The sequence below is a fragment of the Apis dorsata genome, unplaced genomic scaffold (genome assembly GCF_000469605.1).
Source record: "Apis dorsata unplaced genomic scaffold, Apis dorsata 1.3 scaffold_515, whole genome shotgun sequence".
Lineage (NCBI taxonomy): Eukaryota > Metazoa > Arthropoda > Insecta > Hymenoptera > Apidae > Apis > Apis dorsata.
In genome coordinates this window covers 1-12,820 of record NW_006263741.1, presented here as the reverse complement: position 1 = coordinate 12,820, position 12,820 = coordinate 1, and the positions used below count along the sequence as shown (strand labels likewise).

At 32.5% G+C, this 12,820-nt stretch overlaps 2 protein-coding genes across 3 annotated transcripts; one reads left to right on the top strand and one right to left on the bottom strand.

The window, feature by feature from the left end:
• Nucleotides 1-1,517: 1,517 nt before the first annotated feature.
• On the top strand, nucleotides 1,518-6,035 carry LOC102678412 (rho GTPase-activating protein conundrum). 2 transcript variants are annotated; one of them, XM_006620373.2, is made up of 10 exons: nucleotides 1,518-1,972; nucleotides 2,529-2,702; nucleotides 2,776-3,017; nucleotides 3,090-3,226; nucleotides 3,302-3,495; nucleotides 3,576-3,735; nucleotides 3,824-4,170; nucleotides 4,242-4,408; nucleotides 4,477-4,654; nucleotides 4,853-6,035. In XM_006620373.2, exons 2-10 carry the CDS (start codon nucleotides 2,567-2,569, stop codon nucleotides 5,227-5,229), a joined length of 1,938 nt encoding a protein of 645 aa, XP_006620436.1. In that variant the 5' UTR covers nucleotides 1,518-1,972; nucleotides 2,529-2,566; the 3' UTR covers nucleotides 5,230-6,035. The 2 variants fall into 2 exon arrangements, with proteins under 2 accessions (XP_006620436.1, XP_006620437.1); XM_006620374.2 differs by having other exon boundaries at nucleotides 2,500-2,702; nucleotides 4,853-5,335.
• Nucleotides 5,453-12,164, bottom strand: LOC102674930 (nuclear receptor subfamily 2 group E member 1-like). Its single transcript, XM_031512722.1, has 8 exons — nucleotides 11,982-12,164; nucleotides 11,645-11,912; nucleotides 9,308-9,671; nucleotides 7,966-8,120; nucleotides 7,784-7,879; nucleotides 7,262-7,534; nucleotides 6,836-7,144; nucleotides 5,453-6,705 (listed from the first exon to the last, which is right to left on the bottom strand). The coding sequence occupies exons 1-8, from the start codon at nucleotides 12,144-12,146 to the stop codon at nucleotides 6,473-6,475; spliced, it is 1,863 nt and encodes a 620-aa protein (XP_031368582.1). The 5' UTR covers nucleotides 12,147-12,164; the 3' UTR covers nucleotides 5,453-6,472.
• Nucleotides 12,165-12,820: the final 656 nt, after the last annotated feature.

The following is a 12,820-nucleotide window of genomic DNA, read 5'->3' as shown; positions in this document are numbered from 1 at the left end:
TGTTTTTACAAAAATTATTTTTTTTTTTTTTTTTTACGTTTTGTAAACGAACAAATAATCAAAAAAATATGGAATATAAAATCATAAATAATTCTTTATTTAGTCTTTAAAACCAATAATTCTTTATCATGAAGTGATAAACCATTGAGCGCTAACTCAAAACTCGCATCATATATCAACATTATATATTATTTTTTGAAAAATCATTATCCTAAAATAAATTTTAAAATTAAAAATATAATATTTATATAAAAAATTAAAATACATTCTAATTTTGAAAGAAAAAATTATAAAAATATTTCATAGCTAACTGTACACACAAGTAATAAAAAAAAAGAATAAAATAAGAATAGAGAAAGCAAAAAAAAAGTTGAAATTAATATCATTTCTAAAATCCTGCAAATAAAATATACAAAAAAAGGACAAAAAATAATAGGAAAAGGATAAAAAAGATAAGAATTAAAAAGATTAGAATTATAATTTTTTGTATATTAAAAACAAGATAAGATAGAATAAAAATTAACTACTAGTGCCATCTTTTAAGTCCTTTATCTTAGCCTGTTTTTAGTACTTAAGAGATGGCACTAAATGTTCATTCTTAGCTTTCTCTTATTATTTGCTATTCTTTTCATGTTTCATTTATAGCACTATGAAGATGGCGCTGATTTAAAAATTCGTATGTTACCTCCTATTTGATTATATTCTCCTAATAAAAGTCGAAAATTTGACCAAAAATTTTTGGGCTTAGAATTAATTTCTGAAAAAATTTCACATATCACTTTCTGTGGAATTATATTCTTCTAGTATAAAATTGAATAAAAATTTTTTGTGCTAATTTTAGTGTCAAAAATTTTGATTTTATATTACAAAAATATAATCTGACAAGAGGTCATATGCATAATTTTTCTAATGTTTTTAAAAATAAGAATTTTTATGAAAGTTTAGAGTTATTTGTAAAATATTTAGCATACTTATTTTTGCAATTGCTATTTTTTCATGTTTCATATCATTTTTTCAACAATTTTAATTCTAAAGATATTTATCTTTTACGTATTTTTTATGGTAAAAATTGTCATCTTTTATTAGTATTGAATATTTTTAGATAAACAAATTTTTTTTAATTCTAAAGGTTTTAGAAATATAAAGAATGTTTCTCTCATATAATTTATTTCTAGAATATTTCTTTGTTTTACATGATATTAAAAAATATTTCGAATAAAAATTGAATGATTACTTGAAGGTTATATTTTTTATAATATCATATAATATAAGTTAATAATAGAAAGTAATAATAATTTGTGAAAATGACATGAATTTTTTATAAGGAATATTCTACATCATATTATATGTGAGAAATTTCTCGAATGATCTAATTAAACTATAAATAACATGACAAAAAAATATTAAATATCTATTATGTATATAGTCTGTGCTCGAAGCATAAGAAAACTAGATGGCGTGGATTGAAATGCATGAAGAGCGCAGGTGTCAACTCAAAACAACAATACTATATGACTATGAATCAGTTTGCAAGTATACGGGTGGGAGTCATATGCGTCAGCAACAGGTTGTCAAGTCCGAGAACATGTTCTCATGTTTTCTGTTTTCAACGTAAATTGAATTCGAAAAAGCGGGAGTTATGCAGATGTGCAAATTTGTTCATTAAAGTTTCGAAATAAGCTCGTTATATTCAGTGCGACGAGTTAATGACAATTTTATTAACGATGAGTGTGATACAAAGGCATACATTAAATATTTTATTTCTTGGAAATAGCAGATGATATCAAAATAATATTGACGCGTAAATTACTCATTTAGTTCTAAAAAAAAATTTTATTAAAAACTGAGAAGCTATTTCTTTTTATATATTTTTACGACGAATTGTGCAATCTCAATTACTACAATTTAAAACTTATTTTAAGAATAAGAATTGTGTAAGCAATATTTTCATTGACCAAGTCTCTTCACAAATGTACGTATTTCATTCAGAAATTTCTTGATATGATTATTTTCATGGAAAATTCCATGAAAAGGTTAGATGCTTTTATCTATTTTTTTGAAAATTTTTGTTCGTGATTCTATTTACATGTGTGTGTGTTTTTTTATCTTAAACTTTGACAAGTATATTTTATGTAATATAATAATTTATTTGATATTTTTTTAATTCGTTTGTTGTGCCATCTTATTTCAACACTAATTGTTTGAATGTGTCAGCAATACTTCCTCGAGGCGGTGTATGTTAATTTGATTTGCGTCCTACTTTAAAACGTAGATTATAAACTAATGAAAAAAAAATCGATATGCGAATCAGAATTGTTGTAAAGAAAATAATTGTTTGTAAAGAAAATAATTGTTTGTAAAGAAAATAAAAATGTTTTTTTATTAATTAATATTTTTTTTATAAATATTGATGTATAAAATGTTTTAAAAAACTTTTTTTAGATAAAACTGAATTAAAATTATGAATTAAAATTTGAATATTTTTTTTATTTTTTCCAGATATTCAAAAAAAACTTTTTAAATTACAGATAAATAAAACAAGATATATGTAATAAATTTAGAAATCATGGAGAGAGCACATACTACATACATAGGAAGTGAAAATCATTTTTTAGACTATTGGGAAGAATATCAAAAGATGATGGAAGAAACCAAGCTATTGGATGATTATCTTGAAGAAGAATGTCCACGTAACTATGATGGTATGCATTTTCTTCTTAGTATTTATTTTTTTTTAATTAATTTTGATTAAAAAAGAAAATTGATTTTTCAAAGATGGTGAAGAAGAAGCTGAATGGTTACGTACAGCTGGTTTAGGACAATTAACGGAAGCATGGAAGGCAGGAAGAGAAGTACAACCAGATGAATTGGGTGCAGCATTACGTCCTTTGTCTCGAGCACAAGCTGAAGCAGTAAAACGTCGTGTTAGATCACTTAATCATACAGTGAAACATCGTTTTAATCAACGACAACGCGTTCGAAAACCAGATATTAGAGATGTTTTCAAAGATGTGGAGGTATAAATCAGATTATATAATTATTAAAAGTAATATTAAAAATTAAATTATTTTTTATTAACGCATCGTTAGGCATCTAGTACCGGGACGAGATCACGTAGTGCTACACCTGATTCCTTAGATTCTGCAACAGATGCAATACCGGAAAATGTTTCGTCAACGCCTCCATCGTTGACAACGGTTACCATTATGGACGGTCACCATACAAAGTAAGATTTGTTCATTATTTATTTCCATTATGATATAATTTATAAATATATGTTAATCGTATTTTACATTTTGAGTAACACTACTGTTCCAAACTTTGTATCGGTGTTTGAACAAGTACCAAATGAATGTAAAGAAACGATACGTAGAATGCCAAGTGCACCATCGACGATCGACACAGTGGTAGAACAGTCGGTAACTTCATTGCCTGTTCAAGAGATTTTTAGACGTGCTGGAAATTGGTTACGAGGTGATGTTGCTAACGATTCAGGTATTGATGATCCATTTTTAAAAACTATTTTTAACGTATTTGTGATTTTACATAGATGAATACATTACATACATTTGTAGAAGGAATTCAATTAACAAGCTATCATAGGTTAGGAACGATACATGTTTCAAAACCTAGTATTCAAAGACGAAGCGGAAGTGATCCTAGCGAAGTAGCGAATGTAACAACTTTAGGCGAGGGTATTGAAAAATTGAATACTTCAAAAGATTCGACTTTGAGGTGTGATTCAAAATTCTAACCTCTTTTTGTATAAAGTTTGAGGAATATCATCTTCATTAAAAATATATATGGACACGTAAAATTTTAGAAGAAACTCTGGTAGTCATGCAACGGTAACACGAAGTCATAGTAGCTTATATGGATTAACGAGGCCAGCCGATGAACGTTTAATAACACATCCGTTAAATCGTACATCTTCTCATGGTCACTTAAGTTTCGAGGAAATGTGTAGAGGAAATGAAATAAAGTCAAAAGTATGGAATTCGGAAGTTATAGCTCCACCTGATGATATACAGACTCGACTAGGAGTAGAAATGCTTACGCAACGAGATTTGACCAAATTACAACCATTATTATGGCTTGAACTTACCGCGGTGTTTGACAAATATAACGTACCATTAAAAAAACGCAAACCAAATAAACGTCGAACAAAAGGTTTGTAGAATCTTTATAAAATTAAAATTATTATTAAGATGTTGAAAATTATTTAACAACATTATTCGTAGCTGGAAATCTATTCGGAGTTTCATTGTCAACTCTTTTACTTCGAGATAGTCAATTATCGTCCGAGGAGAGTAATATTCCACTAATATTTCAAAAGCTCTTTAACGAATTAACGAGACGCGGTGTTAAAGAAGAGGGTATTCTTCGCGTTGGAGGACATAAGCAGAAAGTACAAATTTAAATTACAAAAGAAATTCAATACGTTTTCGAATGAATAATTATTGTTATCTTGTTCAGGTCGAATCAATATGCATGCAGCTGGAAACGGATTTTTATTGCAAACCTAAAGAAATGGATAAGTTGTTTAAACATATGTCGTGCCACGATTTGTCAGCAGTTCTGAAAAAATTGCTGCGCGATCTACCGCAACCATTGCTTACTGTAGAACTTATCGATGCTTTCTACCAAAGTCACGGTAAGTTATGTGTTTAAATAAGAAAACATTAAAACGATTAGATGATCGATTATGATTTGTTTGATTTGATACATCAGAATCAAATATAATTTTAATTTATTTCATGCACTTATGCAAATATGAATTATATTTATATAAATATTTTGTGGTATTTTTTAAAATATAAATCTCTATTTTGTTTTATTTCCGTATACACAGGAGTGAAAGATCATCAAGAATTGTCATACGCTTTAAATTTGCTGGTGTTATTGCTTCCGATAGAACATCGTTGTACTTTGAAAGCGTTGATTAAATTCTTGAAACTGATTGTGGAAAATCAAGCGTCAAATAAAATGTCGATTCATAATGTAGCGATGATAGTGGCACCATCTTTATTTCCACCACGATATATTTATTCTCGTGATCGTACCGATTTGTGCGCACAAGTTAATATGGCTGCCATATGCTGCCAAGTGACGGAAGCTCTTCTCGTTAACGCGAATAAATTGTGGTATGTACCAAACGATCTCTTGAATCAATTACGCAGACATTCCGAAGAAGAAAGATATCGAAAGTATAAAAAAAAATTTTATTAACATTGACATTCGTGATACCAAGAAATTTATACATGATTGATACGGTTTGCGCGAACACGTTCTCATTTCTATACATATAAATATTTAATGATATTCAGTAAAATTTCGAAAAAAAAAAAAAGAAAAAAAAAAAGAAAAAAGAAGTTAATTTAAAAGGAGTTAATATAATTTTGAGGTTAGCGTAATAAGTTAGTTGATAAACAGTTATGAGAGGATATTATTATCTTTCGTCAATTAAATTATAATCGTACGACATAGTTTCGATATGCAAATTTCGTGATGATATAAAATTAGTTGGTTACTTGTTAATTAATGATGTGATCAATTTTATTAATACTACGCATCTTGGGATACAACGAGAAGAGATTTTGTGGATCTTTGGATGTTGATGAAAATAAGTTTAACATTCATAAGATAGGTTATTCGAAAATAAAATATTGATCGTTAAAAGAAAGCTTCGTTTTCAATTAACTAATCCATTTTCCGTGATTGAATTTGAACGTGCGCGCATAATATAAAGTTTTCAATATAATAATAATTCGATACCATCGAACATTGGTGCTAGATGCAAATATGAAAACATAGATAATTTAAAAAATTCGCAGATTATTATGCAGTAGCACAACTCACCTTTCAAATATCTATTGTGTGAATATTCTAATTTATTATTAACGATTAAGCGAATGTGTGTGAAGCCTTTACGATTTATAGCATATAGCTATATTTGTATTACTTTTTTATCTATAAATGTATATCGATAATTTATATAGCTCATTTAATTTTGCTCTAAATCAAACAAAATGAAGGAAAAAGCATATAAAGAATCATCGCAAACTTTTATTAAAAGTTGATATGCTTCTTTCTCGTGTTTTTCAATGCGCCATATTATTATAAATAATTGTACATATTATGCAAGGTAAGATTGTTACATTATGTCAATAAAGTGCCAAAGAAAATAAAAACCAATCACGATTTCTTCATTCAATGTTCGTTTTTTACTCAATTGAATTGATATTGTATTATGCTAAATGTGTAAATGCGTAAAAAAGTGAGGTTAAAGAAATTAAAATATATATATTAATTATTTCAATAATGATGAGTGAATACATCGAGAACAATACACCAAAATTATATTCGATTAAGATATTCGCGATATACGATAAAGTTCAAAAAGAAAAAAATTAAGAAAAATAGAGTTATATAATTATGACTAGATTTCCATGAAAGAAAAAAAGAAATAGAATCAACGCACAGACGCGATTATTTTTTCAAGATCAATATCTCCAATAATAGGTGCAAAAAGATCGTTGGCTAATTTCCGGGGACAGGAAGCAGTCAAAATAGGAAGAACGAGCATAAGTTTGGCCACTCTGACTGATGATTCGGTTTTACCAGCAAGATGCCGAGCCAGAATTTCCACCGCGGTGTCCATTGCTCGCGATGTTAAACGAATGCCATTCATTGTTTCAGCGATTTCTGGATTTTGATAAAAAAAAAAAGAAAAAAAGAAAAGAAAACTTTATAAAAGAGAACAGGAATAAAAAAAGATGGTTCGATCGCGAAGAATGTAAGGGCGATAATGTTATGCATAAAAGTAATTAATTACCGGGTCGACAGAGAATCAAGGTTTCCAGAACCGAGAACTCGATTCGATCAGGTTGTAAGCTAGAGATGACGGCTCTTGCCGCGAATATAGCATCATGCACGGTGTCATCATTGGATGTGCTCGTATTTCGAAAATTGGTCAGATCGATCGGCCAGATCGCGGCTCGTAGAACAAACGCCGCAGCCCATCCTCTTCGAAGAATTTTATTCTGTTCCTCCAGATCGAGCATAGAAAATTCTCGATGTTGTCGAGCAGCTAGGACAGTCGCGAAGAATATCCGAGCCGCGATTTCATATCGTATCGTATCTCCTAGAAGTAATTTTATTAGCCATCCTCTACTATACGTACTAACTTTTTCCTTTTCTATCCACATGTGGAAGAAAAGAAAAAGATTCGAGAACGATGGGATACGAAGACTTCTATTACCGGTAGAAAGAATCTTAGGAGATCGAGGAGGAGAATAGATTTGTCTGGTCGATGAAGAAGAGATTCCGGTGGTATTGACGCTAGCGTTGCTCGTGTGGTATCGCATCATTGTATTCTTTGTTGTTAAAATGGGCGTTGCGATTCTTGGTTCCGACGAGGAAAGAGATACCGGTGGTGGCAGTGGCGTCGGTGGTGACGACGAAATACGAAAGAAATCGCGAGCGACGGCTGCGATCTTGGTTCGAACGCGTGGCCCTCTCTCTTCTTGAACGGCTGAGCAAAAGATAAATGAAGTAACGGGAAGTATTTTATTGAACAAACGATCGTGAATTGACGTTGGATCATCGAAAGATCACGACGATAATGTTGCGATGGCGTGGATAAAAATAATTGGTCGGGTTGAAATTGTTCTGTCAACGCGAAGGGGACTTCCGACACGCGCTGTTGTTTACATCTCGTTTAACTCTATGATTACGTATACATAGATTGCACTCGCGATCGAACTCGATTCGGTTTACTTACCTGCCGTGTTCATGCCAACGGTAAAGCACTTCTTCAAGCGACAATATGGACACCAATTACGTCTCGCTTTATCGATGAAGCATGCTCCAATGCCAGCTGAAAAATTTCACGAAATCGCGATATTTTGCTTTTAACTGATCAATACGAATTTGAAGGTTAAGAAAAAGAGAGATCTCGCGAACCTATGCAAGTAAAGAGGGCACCACGGCGCACTGATCGTTTAAAGAAACACGAGCAACCGTCGCAACAGTAAACTCCGTAATGTTTGCCATAGGATCGGTCGCCGCAAACTTTGCAAGCAACCGTTGTCGGTAACGTTCTTCCTGTCTCGATAAAAAATCAAATTAATCGAATCTGTCGAACGTCGATTCACAAGTAAAAAACTTACCCATCGTTCTGTTACGAGATGAGAAAAATAAAAGGTGAAATTGATATCAAAGATAAATAATAGATACAAGGATTTAATGATCACGAGTATACTGATATCACTCGATGATGTTGTAATCGATGATTCTTAAACAAGGAAAAGGGAGACGCGAGAACGAATTCGATCGAACTCGATTCGTCACCGAGGACGGTTATGGTTAGACTGATCACAAGGGAGGGGTGTTCGCGTCAACTTGGTCGTCAGACCGCGAAAAAACAATATTTACCGAGCATCAATGTGGAGAAATCGTTTGCGACAGGTTTGAGAGTAGGAGGGTAGTCAAAGCATTGAAGGATGTCCGACAAACGACAAGGCGAGGTCGAAAGCTGTGTTCTCTTTATTGCGCGTCGGAAAACTAATCATACAGGAACTGTACAAAAAAGCTGACATTTCTTCAAAGCGAGTTTGTCGTTTGCGTACCTTAGATTCGCCGCGTTCCTTTCGACACGCCTTTGGAACTAGTCTACCGTGGAAATCTACCGTGATTCGTGATTTGCGAATTATATTTACAATCGAGTATCTTTTATACGCGAATACACTAGTATTTCGTCCGACGTATATAAATACGTGTTTCAACGATCGCACGAGAAAACGTGTGATTACGATCATGATCGTGAAATACATACGCGTCGCGTCCCCTCGAGAAGGCGAATCGATTAAGATCGATCGATACTTGAGCGGTCACTGCGATAATATTCAAAATGGCGGCGAGTCGTCGACGAACAATGAACGAAAAACATAAACATCGTATATCGGCGTATTTTTCCCGCGCGTTCGTCGATCGGTCGTTACGATTTGTAGTGGTGCAACAACGAACGACAACAGAGTTAAGTGACGAAACGAAAATAGCGACGAGAAATGTAAACGAAGAAAAATCGCGTATTAATCGAATTTCGCTGATTTTGTCTCGTTTTTTTTTTTTTTTTTTTTGTGGTGCAACAACGAACGACAACAGAGTTAAGGGACGAAACGAAAATAGCGACGAGAAAGGTAAACGAAGAAAAATCGCGTATTAATCGAATTTCGCTTGTTTTGTCTTCTTTTTTTTTTTTTTTTTTTGCGATTGTCGCGTCGCGAAAACAATGAGATGAAATTACGTGGATGCCAATAACTTGGCAGCCGCGGTAACGTGATGCTGATGATGGTAAGGTGCTTCTTGACTCCCGTAATAGGTCTGTTGCTGATGCTCGCTGCTCGATACCCCAAGTTGATGCGGATGCTGATAATACGAAGAATAGGGTTGACCAACAATGCCATCACAACTTCGAGGTTCCGTTTTGACGGTGGCCACGCTTCCTGTCGCTAAAAGAGACGTGTGCCCGAGGTAAACCGGTCTCTCTGATGAGCTCGAGCCACCACCGGCGGACGATTTGGACACCTCGATCTGATGTTGCTGTTGTTGTTGTTGCTGCTGCTGCTGTTGTTGCTGTTGCTGTTGCTGTTGTTGGTTACCCTTTAATTCTGTGAATCACATAAAGAGATCGATACGCATAATTATGGAAACTTATATTTCGAATTCAGTGTTGGTGCAAAATGAGCAAGGCCGATTTACATTGACAGAATAATCAATATTATTGGATCATGTATGCATATTATCTATAATTTATTTATATATACAATTTTATATAGATAAAAGAAGGAATTAAAAAATAGCCTTTTTTTGACTATTGTTTGAAAATGAAAAATTCATGAATTTTTAAAAATGCTCCTCAAAAGACAAAAAATATTTTATTTTTTTAAAGAAAGGAAAGTTATTAAAATACGAATAATGTAGGAATCGAATTCATTTAAACATTATTTCTTTTTCTTTTTTCAATATATTGAAATTTTTAAAATAATTAATAAAAAAATAAATTGATAAATTGAATGAATCAGACAAAATTACTATATAAAATCATTGTTATAAAGAAGCAACCAGTAATAACGCATGTATCAGCAGATTTGCATCAGAAAAAAGACGTATTAACTATTCTGAATTCAATTATTTAGAATTAATAGTATTAAGGTATAATAATTAAAAAATGGTATAAAATATTATATAAATAAAAATGGTAATTTTGAATTTCAAAAATGCAACATCACCATGTATAATTGATTATCAAAATTATAAAATTGATATAGAAATAATAGCATTAAAAACGAAATTTTTGACAGACTCTAAACTTAAAATATTTTGTGTATTTCTTAATTGGCAAAAATTAAGGAAAGGCAATTGTTCTTGTACATACATATAAATGTAAAGTCAATACTCGCATATTAGTTGCTTAGTTCACACATGACAATGATATTTTTTGATTCTGTTCTTAAATTGATTCAATTTCTTCATTAATTATTTCCAAGATTATTATTCAAAATTAAAAAAAAAAAAAGTATAACGTTTAAAAACAAATTCAATCTTTAGATTTATTTTTACAATTTTTTCAACATTTCTTTAAAAAGTAATAAGAACATTTTTTGTTTCTTGTAAGATACTATTAAAGATTCTGCATGAATTCTTCATATAACAAAAATGATCATTTTTAAATGTTCTTTTTTGGGTTAATACATATCCAGACATTGTTCATTATTGGAAAGAATTTCCTGTAGAAAAAAATATTGATTTGATTGATCAGAATAATTTATTTTCACATATATTTTTATTTCAACATGTTATTTGTCAGCATAAATACACATATTAATCCCATTATGCAATAGAGAAGAACAAGATCTGTTAAAATAGAGATGAGATCTTATTAATGATTTCATAATTGAAAATAATTACATCTCATTTATATTAATAAAATTCCTCTATTGTAATTTACTTTTTGATTAACTATTCAAAGAAAATATCCTATAAAGAATGATATCAGAATTTAAAGTAATTTCGAAGAACAAGTAAAGAGTAAGAATAAACAATTCCAAGCAAAAAACACCCTTTTCCAAGATTTCTTTTCAACAGTGAACACTATTTGCTCAGTATTTTCATATTTCATAATCCACCAAAAAACTCAATTCAATTTCAGCATAAATTCAGCCTTATTTGCTTTCATCTTTGTTAAAAATCTAGATTCAATAGTCTCATTCATATATTTAAAAAGCATAATCAATTTTCAACAATCAAAATTCCAAAACTTCCAGGATGCAAGACAATCCAAATATATCACAATTTTAATCATGATGATGAGGTTATGAATGAAATACTTCACTTCAATAATTTATTGAATGCAATAGCATGCAATAATCCCAAAATATAGCTCTGAGAAAGAAAATAAAATCGATTATAATTAGTTACAAAAATATTATTGGAACAATTTTATAAATAAACTTAACCTATTTATTTATTACTCTACCTGAAATTTTAATTTTTATTACCTATTATTCATCGCTCTATTTTAAATTTTAATTTTTCAGTTGGAGAAGGAGGAAAAAGGAGGAAGAATAGTTTCCTCGCTTACCCGTGGAGGGAGAAGAAGCGGTTGAAACGGCGGTGGTCTCGTGCTCGACGGCGGAGGACCTCGCGTTCGGCTCGGGCGTCTTCTTCGGTTTACGTTTTCGCGTCTGGATCCCGTCCTTGCGCATCGCCAGTGGTCTGTTCACACCGTGCAGCTTGAAGTAAAGGCCGCAAGCGTTGCAAACGGGCTCGCCCTCGTTGTTGCGCCTCCAAAGGGTCGTGGTTCGGGTGCCGCAGTTCGTGCAGCAAAGCCCTAACCGCCTGGTCGCGGTCTGAAATTATTCAAAATATTCCCCTCTCGTCTACATGAAGCGTGAATTCGAGGGATTCCAGTGACTTACCAGCCGCTTGGACGGTTTTATCAGGGGTCTGTTCATCCCGTTCATCTTGTGGTAGAGTCCGCACGCGTTGCACAGATAATGCCCGGTGCCGTCCCTCCTCCAAAGCGGTGTCGATATTGCGCCGCAATTAACGCACTCCCTGCCTTCCCCGAATTGAAAATCCATCGCGGTATCTGGAAGAAAATAGGAGAAATTCCGTTTCAACTTCGAGAAATAATATCCTCGAATTTCTTTCTTCTTGCTGTTACAATTTTGATCTTAACAACCAGGTATGTACGTATTTATCTCGCATGATAAATGATTGTTAAATTAAATTCATCTCGCGGAAATAATTACGATATTAATTTTCATTCTCAATAAAGAAAGAAAGGAAAAGAAAATCCAGTCACTTTGATTTGCTTCTCGTTGTAAAAAAATTGATTAACATTATATTTATCCAATTATTAAATGTACAAAAGATAAAATATATATTCTTCGTTACATTCTTCAGTATATAATATCGTATGTAATAACGAGGTTAAGTTGAGAATTAAATTAATTTAGTAAATTTATATGCATGCAGAGGCAACGGGAGGATTTTAAGGTACTTTTATTAGACGTCGAGGAGCAGCGGAGAAACGGCGCTCTCGTACGCGGTCTCGCCGAGGAAGGGTACATTAAACGCCACGTACCGCGTGCATCGTCGCGGCGGAAGAAGAAGAGTAACACTCGACCGCGGGAATTCGTTTGAAAGAAGCCGCTATCGCTTATTCGACGCAGATGGCCCACCACCAGCAGACGTCGTCGCCGCAGCCGCGGTCGCCGGCGTCGTCGTCGACGATGGGTGCACGCTCCTCGCC

Bases quoted from the DNA above. Each gene is read 5' to 3' on its own strand.
- LOC102678412 (XM_006620373.2), top strand. From the start codon at position 2,567: ATGGAGAGAGCACATACTACATACATAGGAAGTGAAAATCATTTTTTA. The intron at 3,018-3,089 runs GTATAAATCAGA...ACGCATCGTTAG, and splicing joins ATGTTTTCAAAGATGTGGAG to GCATCTAGTACCGGGACGAG. The intron at 3,736-3,823 runs GTGTGATTCAAA...GTAAAATTTTAG, and splicing joins TCAAAAGATTCGACTTTGAG to AAGAAACTCTGGTAGTCATG.
- LOC102674930 (XM_031512722.1), bottom strand. From the start codon at position 12,146: ATGGATTTTCAATTCGGGGAAGGCAGGGAGTGCGTTAATTGCGGCGCA. The intron at 7,880-7,965 runs GTTCGCGAGATC...GAAATTTTTCAG, and splicing joins TGCCCTCTTTACTTGCATAG to CTGGCATTGGAGCATGCTTC. The intron at 7,145-7,261 runs GTAATAGAAGTC...AATTACTTCTAG, and splicing joins TCCTAAGATTCTTTCTACCG to GAGATACGATACGATATGAA.